This window comes from Aethalodelphis obliquidens, unplaced genomic scaffold, assembly GCF_003676395.1.
Source record: "Aethalodelphis obliquidens isolate GAN/ISIS:26980383/991018 unplaced genomic scaffold, ASM367639v1 scaffold12, whole genome shotgun sequence".
NCBI classification, from domain to species: domain Eukaryota; kingdom Metazoa; phylum Chordata; class Mammalia; order Artiodactyla; family Delphinidae; genus Aethalodelphis; species Aethalodelphis obliquidens.
This window is the reverse complement of record NW_020837956.1, coordinates 32,407,103-32,424,490: the sequence shown is the minus strand read 5'-3', so window position 1 is coordinate 32,424,490 and position 17,388 is coordinate 32,407,103. Positions and strand designations below refer to the sequence as shown.

The window sequence follows — 17,388 nt, the reverse complement described above, 5'->3', positions numbered from 1 at the left end:
TTACAACACTTGCCCAAGATCATCATTCAGTGTTAAGTAGCAAAAGCTGAACCAGATGCAGCATCTTCCATCCCCCTCCACGTGCCCTGATGGCACCATGATCACGGCCCTCTCCTGGGCCAAAGCCTTTCTAGTAGTGACAGGCATGCTCCTCAGTAGAAATTATGACCAAGTATACATTATGATTTCAACACCTGCACAGTTAGTCACATGGGATCTGTATGGTAACCTGCAGGTACACCATACGTTCCATTAAACGACCCCACTAAAAGTGCTCTGAAAGCAAGTAGGGGGTTTATGGATCTCTTCAACAAAAAACAAACCAAAAAATGTATACTGAATAATGTGAATAATTTAACAACAGCATAATGACCAGGGAAATAATGAGTGAATATGCTAAATTTCCTTTTGTTTTCATTCCTCCCTCCCTTCCTTCCATCCTTCCTCCATGCTTAAGTAATAAATATATTAACTAAAATGTTAACCATTTGCTTTTTTTTCTTCATCCCCTTAGTTTCATTTGATGCCATGATATTCACACTGCAAACTTACCATTCCTTTCCACAAGCATTTTTTTGTAGAAATTTGCACTCACACACACAAAAGTAGAAATTGCAGTATAATAAATGCCCAGGGGCCCAACAACCATCTTAAACAAACATCAACATTCCAAGCTTGTCTCACAGGTCATTCCCCAATCACCACAATGCCCTCAGGGACCTTTGTCCCCTGGAGGATTTTAAAGCCAATCTCAGACATTACATGCACACACATTAAGTGTACATTTCTTTCAAGTCCCAAGTTATCTGTTTAACTTGCATAAATATGCACAGTAAGAAGATACGGTTATTAGCAGCAACTGAATTGTAGCCAGCTGATGACACAGACAAGTCACCTATGTTACTTGAGAAACACAGTGATTTCCTTCTAAAATATAAACTCTACTTCTTATTTATAGAAACTTTTCTGAATATCTATAGCATGCAGGGTATTTCTGGCCCAGAAAGTAATTTATTATCCTGACGGTAACTGTGACACAAGATGTAAAGCCACAGTTAGAAAATCCATGCTAAATTCTGTAAGCAGAGTCTACAGTATTTGGAAACCTGAGTGCCTATTGGTTGGCAAGGAAGAGAATTCAGGAGTGTTTGCTTTGGAAATAGGAGGCAATGGCTTTTCAATCAACTGTACATCACAATAAAAGTAAACTTCTAACATTCAAACCATAACCCCTCATATTGCATTAAGATTTCTCAGCATAAGTGAATAACAATCTTGTTCTCTTCTCCTCCATTTGAATTAAGTAGTTGTAAAGGCAATAAAATTTAGGTGTAGCTATAATTTTCGCTTTGGTTAAAATGTGTCTGTGTGGGCTTCCCTGGTGGCGCAGTGGTTGGGAGTCTGCCTGCCAATGCAGGGGGCACGGGTTCGTGCCCCGGTCTGGGAGGATCCCGCATGCCGCGGAGCGGCTGGGCCCGTGAGCCATGGCCGCTGAGCCTGTGCGTCCGCAGCCTGTGCTCTGCAACGGGAGGGGCCGCGGTGGTGGGAGGCCCGTGTACCACAAAAAAAAAAAAAAGTGTCTGTGAATTTCTTTCACATTTCTCAACTACGAATGCCATTTTCATTTTAATCATCATTTCAACAGTTGGAATGTTGGTCAAGAATACAGAACTTGGCAGGGAAAAGAGGAAAGCTCCAAGATGAGGAACAAGACAAGGATGCCCCCTCTTGCCATTTTTATTCAACATGGTACAGAAAGAAAGTCTTGGCCAGAGCAATTAGGCAAGAAAAAGAAAAGGCACACAAACTGGAAAGGAAGAAGTAAGATTGGCTCTGTTTGCAGATCACATGATATTATACATAGAAAACCCTAATGACTCCATCAAAAAACAGTTAGAATAAATAAATTTATAAAATTGCAGGATACAAAATCATACAAAATTCAGTTGCTTTTCTATACAATAACAGTGAACTCTAGGAAAGAGAAATTAAGAAAACAATCCCATTTACAATAGCATCAAAAAGAGTAAAACATTAGGAATAAATTTAATCAAGGAAGTGAGAGAGATATACACTGAAAACTACAAAACATTAATGAAAGAAACTGAAGAAGACACAAATAAATGGGAAGAAATTCCATATTCATGAATTGGGAGAATTGCTATTGTTAAAATATCCATACTACCCAAAGTGATCTACAGATTCAATGCAACCTCTATCAAAATTCCAATGGCATTTTTTACAGACACAGAAAAAAACGATCCTAAAATTTGCATGGTACCACAAAAGACCCAAGTAATCAAAGCAATCTTGAAAAAGAAGAACAAAGCTAGAGGCATTATACATCCAGGTTTCAAACTATATTACAAAGCTATAATAATCAAAACAGTATGGTCTTGGCATTAAAAACAGATACATAGGTCAATGGAACAGAATAGAGAGGCCAGAAATAAACTCAAACATATATGGTCCATTAATTTACAACAAAGGAGCCAAGAATACACAATGGAGAAAACAGTCTCTTCGATAAATGATACTGGAAAAACTGGATAGCCACATGCAAAAGAACAAAATGGACCCCTAATTTACACCATATACGAAAGTCAGCTCTAAATGGATGAAATACTTGAATATAAGACCTGAAATTGTAAAACTTCTGGAGAAAGCATGGAGTTGGGTAAACTTCGTGACATTGGTCTTGGCAATGATTTTCTTGGATTTGCCATCAAGGCAAAGGCAACAAAAGCAAAAACAAGTGGGAATACATCAATCTAAAAAGCTTCTACATAGCAAAGGAAACTATCAGCAAAATGAAAAGGCAACCTATGGAATGGGAGAAAATATCTGCAAACCATATAACCAAGAAGGGGTTAATATCCAAAATATACAAGAAACTCATACAACTCAATAGCAAAAAAAAATAATCCAATTTAACAATGGGCAATGAATCTAAATAGACATTTATCCAAAGAAGACACACAAATGGCCAACAGGTACATGAAAAGTTGCTCCACATCACTAATCATCAGGGAAATGCAAATCAAAAACAATGATATATCATCTCACAACTGTTAGGATGGCTATTATAAAAGAGACAAGAGATGATAAACACTGGTGAGAACATAGAGAAAAGGGAACCCTTGTACACTGTTGGTAAGAATGTAAACTGGTATAGTCACCATGAGAAATAGAACGGAGTTTCCTCAAGAAAGTAAAAATAGAACTACCGCAAGATCCAGCAATCCCACTTCTGGGTATATCTCCAAACGAAATGAAAACATTATCTCAAAGAGATAACTGTACTCCCAAGTTCACTGCAGCATTACTCACAATAGCCAAGGTATGGAATACACACACACAAAGGAATATTATTCAGCCTTTAAAAAGAAGGAAATCCTGTCATTTGCAAAAACATGAATGAAACTGGAGGGCATTCTGATAAGTGAAATAAGCCAGATACAAAAAGACAAATACTACATGATATCACTTATACATAGAATCTTAAAAAAAAAAAAAAAGTCAAAATCATAAAAACAGTGAGTAGAACAGTGTTTGCCTACCAGAGGCTGGGGGTTGGAAGAACAGGGAGAGGTTGGTGAAAGGGTACAAACTTTCAGTTATATGATGAATAAAGTCTGAGGATCTAATGTATAACATTGGTAACTATAGGTGACAACACTGTATAGTATAATTGAAGTTTGTTAATAGTAGGATTTAAATGTTCTCACACATATACACAGACACAAAAAGTAAATATGTGAGGTGATGCATGTATTAACTCAATGGGGGAAAATCCTTTCACAGCGTATAGGTACCTATTTCACATCATCAACTTAAGTATCTTACAATTTCATTTGTAAATTATATCTCAATAAAGGTGAGGAAAAGAAAAAGAAAACAGTGACTATCACTTACCACCTGCTTCTGTTTACGCCATGAGGTTATTTTAACCTCATTAAAAGGTAGTCTAGCTAAATAATTACTTGGTAAGTTAGCATCCCTGGGAAGACAGCATGGGGCATAGGAAGAGGACTTTGCACAGTAAACTGTCTTCTTACATTAGTCATTCATTTATGGCCCTTTTAATTAACTTCACTGTCATTTCTCCTATTTACCTCCTCATCTCAAATCCCTTCCTAAAACTTTTCAAAAGATATCTTCCGTTACTTCATTGAGTCTTTTGTGTAGCAATGTAATACTAACAAAATACTACTGAAATTAATAATGTGAACATTATTTTAACTTCTACTTCTCATTTACACTAAACCACTAGCTCAAATGTCCATTTGATCTTGTGTTAATTAAAAACACTAATTAAAGCCTTCTCCTACTGGAGCAATATTTGGAGTAGGAACTGTGTCTTCTCTCAAACACTGCAATAAAACTTTTCAACTGTCCTTTCTAAAAGAGAGATTTTTTTTAAATGTTAAATATCAGACCTTCGTACTGAGATTAGTTTAAATTGCCTCACTTTCTTCAACTGCCTATCATCTATATAGGACAATTAAAAATGAGTGATTTCCAATTTCATTATACCTTTCAAATGTACAAGCTATAGTAAAATCAAAGTACTGAATTCTAGTGCACACGTTCAAAATGTTCTAAATTACTACATACGCTTAAAGGAAAAAATACCTCAGCTCAATCAAAGGTGAATTTGTAAGTACTGCTCTTCCAACACTCGACAATTATTTTCTGAATATTACATATTCAATAATACATAGTACATGCCAGGCACTGTTTTATACTCTGGGGAACCTGCAGTGAAAAAAACAAACATAAACCCCCGCCCTCAAGGTATTCAGTAGGTGTTCTAACCCACTGAAGTTTAGAAGTCTGATCCCAAAGAATAAACAGAAATCTATTCTCAAATCAAAAGAAAGTCATCCTCAAAAGCCTGGTTAACAACCTGAGGGGGGGAACACTGCAAAAGTATGAAGGAAATAAAAGCCTTTGAAGAAAAAAAAGTTTCCAAGCTACTACCCTTTCCAAAAAAATTATTTTTTAATTATAAAACTTTAGTTTATTAAAACTGTGAGATATTGTCATGAGAATAGACATGTACAACAATGAAACAGAAAAGAGAGCAGAGAAACAGAGCTACAATGGACCCTCTGTAAATGTCTGTCCTGACAGACATTATATAAATTATGGTGGCAGTATATAAATTATGGCATTATATAAATTAGTTGGGAAAGAATACAGCACTGAATTAATGGTACTAGCCACACAGAGCATATTATAAATTAGATTCCTACTATATCCAACAAAAAGAAATTCAAGATGGATTGAAAACTTACAGGTGAAAAGCAAAACCATGAAACTTTTAAAAGAAAACATAGAACATCTTTACAATATCAGCATGTGAAAGAACTTCGTAAGACCTCAAAGCCCAAAGCATAAAGGAAAAGATTTAAATTTAAACTTTCTGGAGGAAGGAAGGATGGGGAGTTCGGGATTAGCAGAAGCAAACTATTACACATAGGATGGATAAACAACAAGGTCCTACTGTATAACTATATTCAATATCCTGTGATAAACCATAATGGAAAAGAATATGAAAAAGAAAAAAAATATACATATAACTGAGTCACTTTGCTCTACAGCAGAAATTAGCACAAGATTGTAAATCAACTATACTTCAGTAAAATTTAAAAAATAAATAAAAAATAAATTTAAACTTTCTGGTGACAAAAGAAGCTCAAAAGAAAACAAATAATTTTGATTATTCATATACTCTTCAAAAGATAATATATGCCAGACAACCAGCAGTTGATTATTTTGAATCACGTAAATTTGGGGTATACTAAACCACAATTAAAAAGGACCCACAGACTACTAATTATTGGTTCTATGATTATGGATATAAAGAAATTAACAGATCAGAACAGCAGCCACCACTATCATTTATCATGTGCCTGCAAGGTAGCAATCACTGCCTTAGCTATTTTATATACATTCCCTCTAATACTATCCAATCAGTGTTGCTGCTTTATAGTCTGACAAGTGAACAGAACAAAATGAACTAAATATTAACCATGTGGTTACTATATAGGAAAGCACTTCCTCTTTAAAAAAATAGCAGTAGTTAAGAGATAACACATTTTAAAAGAGAAATAGAATTGCCACCAAACTTGAGTAGTAAAACAGATCATTCTTTCTGGGATAAGAGGTAATTTTTAACTTGGGCTACTTTTAAGTACAACATATCTTGGCTTCTGCTTCTTCAATTGTCCAACTAAGGGTTTAGACAAAAGCCAACAAGAGGTAGTGAAAAAAAGCACTAGATCAAGAGCCAACTCAAGACCAAACCCATCTCTGACACTAGGTAGGTGAGTTTGGGAAAGCCATTTCTCTTGAGGCTTTAATTTCTTCATCAATAAAATAGGCATCATAATGCCATTAATGCAAGCTTCCTCTGAGATCATGCGAAAGAACTTATAAGCTAGAAAGTATTCACAATAATAAGGAATTATTACATAATCTCTATGAGACCTGTCAGGTCTAAAATGATGGTGCTAAAAATCTATGCCCCATAATTATTTCTGGGCTAGGAACCACTGAATACAAACAGGATACTCATATAACATTCAGATATTTACTGAAAGGCCCTGATTTTAGAGTACTACTTTCATAAAGTCTTTTTAAAAAGTCCAAACGGTCAAGGATTCCAGTACCAGGTGCCAGAAAGAAAGATCAAAACGTAAGGAAATTAGTTGCTACCTGCTCCCTCCTTCTGTTCAATCACAGAGGATACCGATAAAAACAAGAAAGAGCTGAGTTCCACACAAAAGAATAACCAATAGCAGGAGGCAAGGTAACATGAATCTGGAGTTCCCAGGAGGTAAGAAAGAGTAAAAAGAAGATGGACATTTTATACTGATTGAACAGTTACATTTGCCTATTAATATACCAAATCAACTAATAAACACAGCATTTAGTATGTAAAGGATATGGTACAAAGGAAAGTCATGTACCAATATATCAATCCCCAAATAATTCTTGTTCTAAACACAATACAATTATGTTGGTCCCAATAAAATAACTACGGAACACAAACAGTAAGAGACCATGGACCCTACCCCACAGCAGAGTGGAGCGTTCTGCAGTGTTCTCCAACACTTCCGGGACTTTGCACAGGCTGCTTCTGGCCTGGAAACAACCAGCCTTCCCCTATCCGCCTGAGGATCTCTTACTCACTTCCAAATCAAGTATCACCTCCAGAGTTCAATGGCCCCTCCCTGCACCTCAACGGCGCTTCATATTATATTACAGGACAGGTTATGAAACGTGTCATATTGTCCTGTTCTACAGCTGCTTCTGCATCTGACTCCCGCACTACACTGAGGGCTCCTTGAGGAAGCACACTGCATTTTATTCATCTATCTATTCTCATCTCTAACACCATGGCTGGCTCAAAGTGCGTGCTTGCTGACTGACTAAAAGAATAAATAAATGCTGACACTCCACGTAATTACTTATCATCAAAAGAATTAAAAAATGAACCCTTTAAAATTTGTTAAAGATAGAGTTATTATTTAGATGGAATTAAAGAGAATGGGAAAGGATCCAGGGAGGAAAACAAAGTAAAGCTCTCATGCACTATTATGGTAACAGAAAGACCAACAGAGGCAGCACAGTAAATTAGAAAGAACAAAGTACGTGGCAGAGGCCAAGGCATTTAGTCTTGCTTATGGTTCTTCACCTGCAAAATGAAGACAAACTGCTTGAAATGACTAAAGAGAATGCTAACTGGAAAACTGTAAACATACAAGGGATTAAAAATGAAAGTGACTTTCCAGACATAAAGAGGAGTGTTATTGCTCAATGCTACAGACAGAAAAGCCAAACCAACCCAGAAGATATGAATTAGTTGAAGTCAAGGGCACAGAAATAACTAGGACTCAAAATTTTAAATATATTAAATACAAATGCAGCAAGAGAATACATGTTATATTTCTTACAATTTCCATATTTCTTACAATTTCCCTTAGTTAAGAAATCGAAGAAACGAAAATTAATTTGTTTGATTCCCCCCAAAACAGGAAGGAGTATGATCTGAAGCCCCACGTATGTCAAGACTCCTGTGAGAGCCGTGTAGAGGGCATGACTATAACCATCTCCCTCAGAGACAGCGCCAAAGCACACGGGTACATCCAGGATGAAACTGCCCAGCATCTCTGAGCTGGATCCATGTTTCTCCTATTGAAGAACAAAACAGTTAAGCCCAGGATCAATGTGGCTCATCCTCTTGAAACACCAATAATCTCAGATTTAGGAAGGAATCTTCTCTTATTTTAAAACCAACAAACATAAGGGATATGTTATGGACAAGGATACAAAAATTCACAAGATAGAATAAGAAACTTCAAAGATATATAATGATTCCAGGAAACTTCTTTGGGCTATATCCCCAGATCCAAGAGGACTAGATTCATTCTTTTTTTTTTAATTTTCTTTACTGTGATAAGAATGATATATACAGTAAAATGCACAAATCTTCAGTGAACAGCTCCATGAAACCTTATTAATGCATACACCCCTGTAATGTACAATTAAGAGCAAATTCAGATGAAAATCTATAATATTCAAGATTCATTCAACTCTGTCCTTAAGGGGACCCTGGCGAAGATGCCAATTTGTATTACCTGTTCTTGCCCCTGGCGACTGTAAAACTTGCCACTTAACATCCTTAATAATCCCAGGGTCTTTGGTACCTACAAAATAGACACACATCATAAAAAAAAAGATCAATGGAAGGCTTCCTCATTGTTTAAAGGCCTTTCATCATGAAATGAAAACTACAGCATATCTAGTATTTTAAGAAATGGTTAAGAAAATCATGAATAAGTATCAGAAATCTTGGTGAGATTTTGTTTTTGTTTGGGAAAGAAAATCCAACAAGTGACAAATCTTACAAAATGTACCCATAATCAAATGTATTTTTAAATACATACGTAACAAGTCTAGTACAATCTATGCAAATTAGAATCTAATGAGTGGCTCTTCTCAAATGAGTCTGGCCCAGGTTACCATTTTATCCTAGCATCACTATGGAAAAGGTCAATACTCCCAACAGAAATTTCATTCATGAAGAAATTGATCCCATACTTGAAAAACACCAGAAAAAAATCACTGAGAAACAAGTATTTGAAATAATAAAACAAGACTATTTTTGTCTCTAGATTTAAGAAATATACTTAAAGCAAGAGGGAGAGATGTGTATAATTTTTTAGAAATGGAAAATAAGCATTGTTGAAGTTGTAGAGAATTTGGAACACTGGTACATTGCTGGCAGGAACATAAAATGGTACAACCACTGTGGAAAACAGTCTGGTGGTCGTTCAAAAGTTAAACGGAATTACCATATGATCCAGAAATTCCATACTAAGTATATACCCAAAAGAACTGAAAACAGGTGTTCAAACAAATACCTGTACACACAAATGTTCACAGCAACGTTATTCATAATAGCCAAAAAATAGAAACAATTTAAATGTCCACTAACTAAAGAATGGATAAACAAAAGGCAGGGCTTCCCTGGTGGCGCAGCGGTTGAGAGTCCGCCTGCCGATGCAGGGGACACGGGTTCGTGCCCCGGTCCGGGAAGATCCCACATGCCGCGGAGCAGCTGGGCCCGTGAGCCATGGCCACTGAGCCTGCACGTCCAGAGCCCGTGCTCCGCAACGGGAGAGGCCACAGCAGTGAGAGGCCCGTGTACCGCAAAAATAAAATAAAATAAAATAAAAATAATAAATTTTTTAAAAAGGCAGTATATCCATACAACGGAATATTATTCAGTCGTAAAAAGGAATGAAGTACTGATGCACACTAAAATTTGGATGGACCTCAAAAATATGTCGCTAAAAGAGAGAAGCCAGATACAAAAGTCTCATACTGTATGATTCCATTCATATGAAATTTTCAAAACAGGTAAATCCATATAAACAGAAAGCAGACCAGTGACTGCCAGGAGCTGAGGTGAGGGAACAAAAGGGAGTGACTGTTTAATGGGTCTGGTGTTTCCATTTGGGGTGACGAAAATGTCTTGGACCTAGATAGTGGCGACAGTTGCACAACACTGTGAATGTACTAAATGCCACTGAACTGTACACTTTAAAATATTTAATGGTCCATTTTATGTTATATGAACTTTTCCTTAATTTAAAAGAAAAAGGCAAGGGGGGGGCTGTATTCTTAAGCTGAGGTTAAAAATGTTCCTACCAGAACTGCTGAGCAGCTGAAGATATTACTGACGGCCTAGCTCCACATTTCCTCCAAAAACAAGAAAATACAAGAAGAGAAAAATAAATCTGCATGAAAACCACACCCTCACTTAACTTGAAGATCAAGGATCTTCAAAATCATTGTAAGTAGAAAGAGAAAAACCACCAAACTCCAGTGTGTCATCTCCACTGCTCTTGCCATCCCCACACTCCCACCCACCCTGACCCAGGCCGACACAGGCTTGTGGTGAGCAAAAGCAGACTGAAAACACACTGCAGGGTCCAGGAGGACAGATGCGACAAGCTAGCAAAGGGGACTAAGGTCAATCTAAAACCACTGCCAAAAATTGTAGTCTAAGAAAACTTTCCAGAAATGAAAAAAGACCTGAATCTATATATTGAAAGAGTGAACAGGTACCTGGGAAAATTAACCCAGAAAAATCAACTCCAAGAAATATTCCAGGAAGGATACTAGATTTCAAAGATAAAGGAAATCCTCAAGGCCTCCAAACAAAATGGCCAAGTAACATACAAAGAGAAGATAATTTGACTTGCATCAACTTTTCAAATTCCACATAAAAGCAAAGTAACAATAGTGCTGTGTTTTTTTAAAGCTCAGTGAAAGAACAGGTAAACCAAAGATTTTATATCCAGATAAGTTTTCCTTCAAATGTCCAGGCTATGAAAAACAATTCTGACACACAAGAACTTAAGGAACTCTTCATCTGTGAGCCCTTCTCAAAATATCTATTAGAGGATAATTTCATCCAACCAAGAGGTGACTGGGAAAACTTCAAACAAAGGGACAGGGAACATTTTAAAATACATAAATGAACATCTATGACTAAAGAAACATGATGATGAGGGTTGAAACTATCGTATAAATATTGTGTGTTTTGACAAAATAGAAATAATGCAACTAGAAAAGAGAGGAAAAAGGAGAAGGGGAAAATAAAACCAACTAACTGATTGTTGTACAGGCAATTAATAGGAATTAAAGAATACCAATAAACTGATAAACTGGTAAAATACTGGAGGGCACCGATAACATCAGTAAGACAGTTTCAGTGAAATCATGGAGATAAAGCCCCATTCAAGTGAATTCAAGAGAGAAAAGAAAAGTTGGAAATGGATCAAGTATAGATGACTCTTGAACATGCTGAAGGAAAGGAACAAATGGGCTGGTAGCAGGATTTAGTAGGTTCTAAGTCCCCTAAAACTAAAGAGTTTTTACAATGGGAAAAATAAATGCATGTTGTTTGCTGATAAACCTAATGGGCAGCAAGATTCAAGATGTGGATAAACATCCTTCAATTAGCAAGTGTGAGATGCAGTGGACAAACGGAGGAGCTGGCCTTAGCTAGTGCAAGTACAGCTCACCTGTAATAACAAGAGAAAAGCTACGGAAATTAGGTGCATGTGTAGGCAGGTGGTAGGATCTTATGAAAATATTCTGATTACTTCTGTTTTCTCAGGGAAACAGGATTTCAAAAACCCTGTGTTCTTTCCAGAACAACATTCTATACTGAAAAGGAAGCAGCATCAATAACAAAAAAGTCAGTTTTGTTCATTTTTTATACATTTTTTCCAAAATTTCCACCTTAATAAGACAAATAGATAATAATTAACACTGTAGAACATTTTATTGTTTATCAATGGCCTTCATATATATTACCTCATTTGATCCTGGCAAGAGCCTTAAGACACCAGTGGTAAGTGCTGAGCTAGAATTCCAATCCCAACCTTCTGACTCCTGAGCCGGGCTCCTTCCTTCCCCCCAGTGACTGAACTCTCCCCTGGTATTTGCTATAGCTTCTTGCCCTTATTTGTGGGCACAGCTGTACCTCCAGTACAGTAAACCCCTTGAGGGCTGCTACCTGTATGTTCTGATACCTGCATCGGTGATTTGATGTTGAACAAATGAATAAATAAAACTATCTCCTACAGATGGCACGGACATTAATTTGGAAACTTTGCTCAAGGTATATATGGAATTTTGCATAGCCTCTTTTACAACCCAACAGCCTTGTGAGAGATGAGAATATATGTGTCAGCAGCATTTTTCGGTCGATATTCACCCCAAAACAATAGCAGCCTTAAACAAACAATAAGAGGTTCGATGCAGACAATATCTGTCACCTGACAAGAGGAACTAATCTTATAGTTTCAAATTACTTTGAGGTAGGGGAAGGCTACACAGAATGATTGTGCGTTTAGCTGCAAGACACATTAAAAAGGCACTAACAGGGCTTCCCTGGTGGTGCAGTGGTTGAGAGTCCGCCTGCCGATGCAGGAGACACGGGTTCGTGCCCCGGTCCGGGAAGATCCCACATGCCGCGGAGCGGCTGGGCCCATGAGCCATGGCCGCTAAGTCTGCGCGTCTGGAGCCTGTGCTCCGCAGCGGGAGAGGCCACAACAGTGAGAGGCCCGCGTACCGCAAAAAAAAAAAAAAAAAAGGCACTAACATAATTAAAGTACACTTGCAGCATTTCAAGAAGTTTATCATACGGTGGAGCACTCAATTTGCAATTCAGTATTTCCCCCCACTTATTTTGTCACTGCACAAGCAATTTTCCTTTAAGAGACTCCAATACTGAAGCTTCAGGCCAGAGAGGGAAGGACCATACATAGCAGAGCAGATTCCAATACTTCAGTAAGGAGCAAAGTGAAAGCACGGAGAAGTTAAAGAAGCCACGTGAAAAAAGGTTTCATAGTACGTGACAGTCCTCCGTGCCTTCCCCTGTCCCAGACTCTGTCACAAATATACTTGATTACAACATACTGAAATGGCCCTTCACAGTTTGCCCACTTTCTCTCGCCTTATATCCTCCATACTTACCAATTCTTCCTTTTTTTCCCTCAACCTTTAATTTTGACAAATTTCCTAGCTACTGAAAAGTTGAAATGATTACACAATGAAATACCAGTATACCTTTTACCTGAGTTCACCAATTATTAACAATTAGCCACATTTGCTTTATCTGTATGTGTATGTATACTTTTTTAAAAATTGTTTTTTGACTGAACCATTTAAAAATAAGCTACAGGGACTTCCCTGGAGGTCCAGTGGTTAGTACTCAGCGCTTTCACTGCTGAGGGCGCGGGTTCAATCACTGGTTGGGGAACTAAGATCCCGCAAGCCACGTGGCACAGCCAAAAATAAAATTAAAAAATAAGCTGCAGACATCACACTCAGACAGAGTCAAGAGATAAAATTGTTCAAACCCTTTTCAGGATCTGCCCTGATACATCTCACATATAAAACGACAAGCTGGGTGTGAAATCGGAGACAGGAACATGACTAAATTATAACAAATATGAAATAACATGTCCAACTGCTAACTCACTCTTTTTTAAAAAATAAATTATGGGATAATCATCACAGCATAAATTTGACAATGCCAATGAGATGTATGTAATTTCACATGTGGAGTGAGGAAAGTGCTAAACAAGAGCTACAAAATCTGGTTCCACCCCTGCTGCCCTACTTTTAGTTGTTAAGATCTCCCAGGGCCTTAGGCTCCTCATCTGTGAAATGGGGCTAATAACACTCAACCTGGACTCCTTACCCGGTCCTGCAGGGAGAATCAATGGGTGCTAGAGTGAGTAAAGGGACCGTGAATGGAAGAAAAAGCACACGACACAGTACTGTATAAACTGATGTACGAATATAAACTGTTTTAAGGTCTGCTGCCATATTGAACCAATAAGTTGACCTAATTTAAAAAAAAAAAAACCCTACTACATTGTTGGGTTAAATTCACAATCACATATTTCAGCATATGCTAAAAACTAAAGAAAATAATTAACGGAAGCTTACTATGATTGCTAAAGATTTCTTTTCAAAAGTACTTCTTCACTAGTTCTTCTTCAACATGAAACTGTTTAACCATTGTTTTACAGGATTATTTTGAGGCAGAAATAATGGAACAAATGCATTCATAGGAATAACTAGCATGGCACATTCACTTACACCGTGTCTCACCTTAATTTCTCGGTTTCTTCCCTCATTAGAAAAATACTGTATCTGAGTGCCCACCAAATATCAGGCTAAGCACAGGGTACGTAATTAGGATCTTACAGTTTATACAAAAAAAGTCAAGATATATATGATCACAGAGTGGCCAATATGGTAGAAACAATTAATATTCACTAATATCTAGTTTTTCTTGCCTTTCTGGACACACAGGAAACTACTTCCCAGGCCCCTTGAAGGTAGGAGGGGCCACATGATGAGTTTCAGTAAATGAACTGCAAGCAGAAGTGATGCCAGTTCTGGTGTAAGACGGTTAAAAAGTCCCACCTAGGGCTTCCCTGGTGGCGCAGTGGTTGAGAGTCCGCCTACCAATGCAGGGGACACGGGTTCGTGCCCCAGTCCGGGAAGATCCCACATGCCGCGGAGCAGCTGGGCCCGTGAGCCACGGCCGCTGAGCCTGCGCGTCCGGAGCCTGTGCTCCGCAACAGGAGAGGCCACAACAGTGAGAGGCCCGTGTACCGCAAAAGAAAAAAAAAAAAAAAAAAAAAAAAGTCCCACCTTTTAGTCCTCTCCTCCCCCTCCCAAGGCCATAAAATGAGACAGTGGGCCCTCAAGAGGTCACCAGCCCCCACATATCCTTTAGTCATCACTTGGAACAAGCTGTTCAGGGTAGTCATGAGATCAACAGCAGACTTTGCCACAAATAAGGAACACACTTTCCTGGGGTAACCCACAGAAATGCCAGGAGTTTTCATGTTTGTTTATGTGGCTCTTTTTATTATCACAACACAGCCTAGCCTATACTGACTATTACAGCATAAAGGAGTGACTGACAGAAAACAGAAATTCAATTAAAGAAAGAATAAATGAATGGCTGGACAAATAGTACTGATCAATATGGAACAAAATGGAAGTACGAAGGCAGTTAAGAACTTGAACAGGGGAACTCATGCCAGCGTTTGTACCCTCATTCTGCCACTTGCTAGTGGGGTGGCCCAGCTAAATTTCACTTTCCTCATCAACAGACTGGAGCTACTAACAATACCTACCTCAAAGGGTTACTGAGAATTAAATGAGCTACTACATGTAACAGCACTCAGAACAGCTGCCGGCACATCAAAAGGGACTTAATAAATGTTAATGTCTAAATAAGCAAACGCAAGTAATGGGATTACTGTTAGGTTGTTTTTCTGATATCTGCAAATATTGTTACTAAAAATGAGACTCAAGTTAAATTAAACATGCTTTAGATAAATTTGATACTTGAAAGAAGTCCTAAAATTTCACTTGCCTTAGGTTACTTTCTTCATTTAAGGCAAATTGCTTCCTTCTCTGTATCTTACAAAGGGCTTATCTAAGACCTATTAGCAAAGTGAAATACCACAACGAAGACTTACTGCAGTGACCCTGTCTCCACCATGAGTAACCGGCTTATAATAAGGTGATCCTGAAAGAACTCTCCAGGCAGAGAGTCCACAGCTAGCAGCTTTTGGTATGCCCACTTCAGCAGTTTCACATCCACCGACCAGTAAAAGTCTAAAAAAGAGAAAGATAAAAAGAATTGATAAATTACAAATAGGAACAAGACAACATCAAAACAAAGAGAGCAGAAACCTTCACAAGGAAAACTGAAATAAAATTAGTATATACTAATCCTAGAAGGTAAATATTTTAGAGGAAACCACCAATAGAAAAACCAGATGGGTTCTCAACTGGAATTTCACCTTCATTTACACATTCAAACATCTGAAACTCAGATGAGAACTTAGAAATGAGAAAAAAAATGTTTTCAGGTTGGCCACTGAATATCTGAGGAACTGTATCCACACCAATAAACTTTAATAAACAGATACGTCACCTCACATAGACACATATGTACTAGTGACAGCAGAGCATCGGAAGCAATGAGAGCACAATTACAGATGCTAGAAAGAAATGCCAGCTGGGACGGCTGTGGATGGGTCACTAATAACTATACTGAAATAAGACTGTACATTATGACTGGTTCACTTTTCTGTTTGTTATACTTCATTGCAATTAGAGGCCAGTTACCAACAGGACAAGCAGTCTAACAAGTACTAAAAGTTAAAAGACTATGTGACCACTACACAAACTAAGCTGATTACTAATGGAACCCAACAGTCATGATTTTTAAAGTTAAGTCATGTTTAGTAAATCTGGCAGGGAACATATAAGACATCATAATCACCTATAGAAAAAAGAAAAATGTTTGAAAGTAAAACTTCTGATATATTAAAGGAAAACACTTGTTGTCCCCAATAACAACAAGGCAATGGAGTAACAGAAGAGAGAAGCCACATCCTTCTTAATGCCTCGATTTTTTAAAAAGACCCTCCCTACAGGCAGGAAACTCCCTGCTGCTTACGAAAAAGAACAGGTTTCTCTGGTCATGTCCACACAACGCTCCCGCCTACACAACTATCCCAAATGACAGAAAACATCAGGCTCCCTTTACATCAAAACGTACCTGATATCTATCATCACCAGGCCCCCGCTGTGTCAAAAAAAAAAGGATGCACTTCCTGACACAACAAATTAGTGCTTATCTTTTTCTAGACCATGCTCATAGATAAATCAAAACTCTAAAAATTTTAGTTTCTGCATAGAAATCAAAAGGGGGAAGGAAATGACACTTCCTAAGACTCCTCAGAGTTGGCATATCAAAAGAGTGACTTGGTTTTATGGTTATGTTAACCACTGATAACTCTTAAACTTTCTATAATTCTAAGTACCTCATGAGGTAACACCATGAGTTACTCAATACAGCCCGCTGAGCTATGCTCAAGGGCAGTCAGACAGAGCTCTACACGTTAGTGCAGAAGCAACACCTGTCCTCTGTTGATTCTGCTTACCTTGTGGGGCAAGCAGAATAATGGCCCCCAAAGAGGCCCATGTCTTAATCTCTAGAACCTGTGAACATGTGGCATCACGTGGACTTAGGTTGCTAAGCAAATGACCTTAGAACAGGGAGAGTATCCTGGATTTTCGAGGTGACCCAAATAACCACAAAAGTCCTTAAAAGCACAAGAGGGAAGCAGGAGAGTCAGTGTCACAGTGATGTGATGTGAGAAAAAGATTCGCCCAGTCTCTGCTGGTCTTCAGGATAGAAGGGGCCAAGGAAGCTGGGCTGCTCTAGAAGCTGGCAGAGGTAAGAAGACAGATTGT

At 38.0% G+C, this 17,388-nt stretch overlaps 1 protein-coding gene across 1 annotated transcript in view; it reads right to left on the bottom strand.

The window, feature by feature from the left end:
- NBAS (NBAS subunit of NRZ tethering complex) overlaps positions 1-17,388 on the bottom strand; it is a 287,599-nt gene that overhangs the window by 224,044 nt on the left and 46,167 nt on the right. The window contains exons 10-11 of the mRNA XM_027113927.1: positions 15,600-15,738; positions 8,649-8,717 (exon numbers count right to left, since the gene is read on the bottom strand). Coding sequence (XP_026969728.1) covers positions 8,649-8,717; positions 15,600-15,738 — 208 coding nt within the window. The remainder of the gene's footprint in view (positions 1-8,648; positions 8,718-15,599; positions 15,739-17,388) is intronic.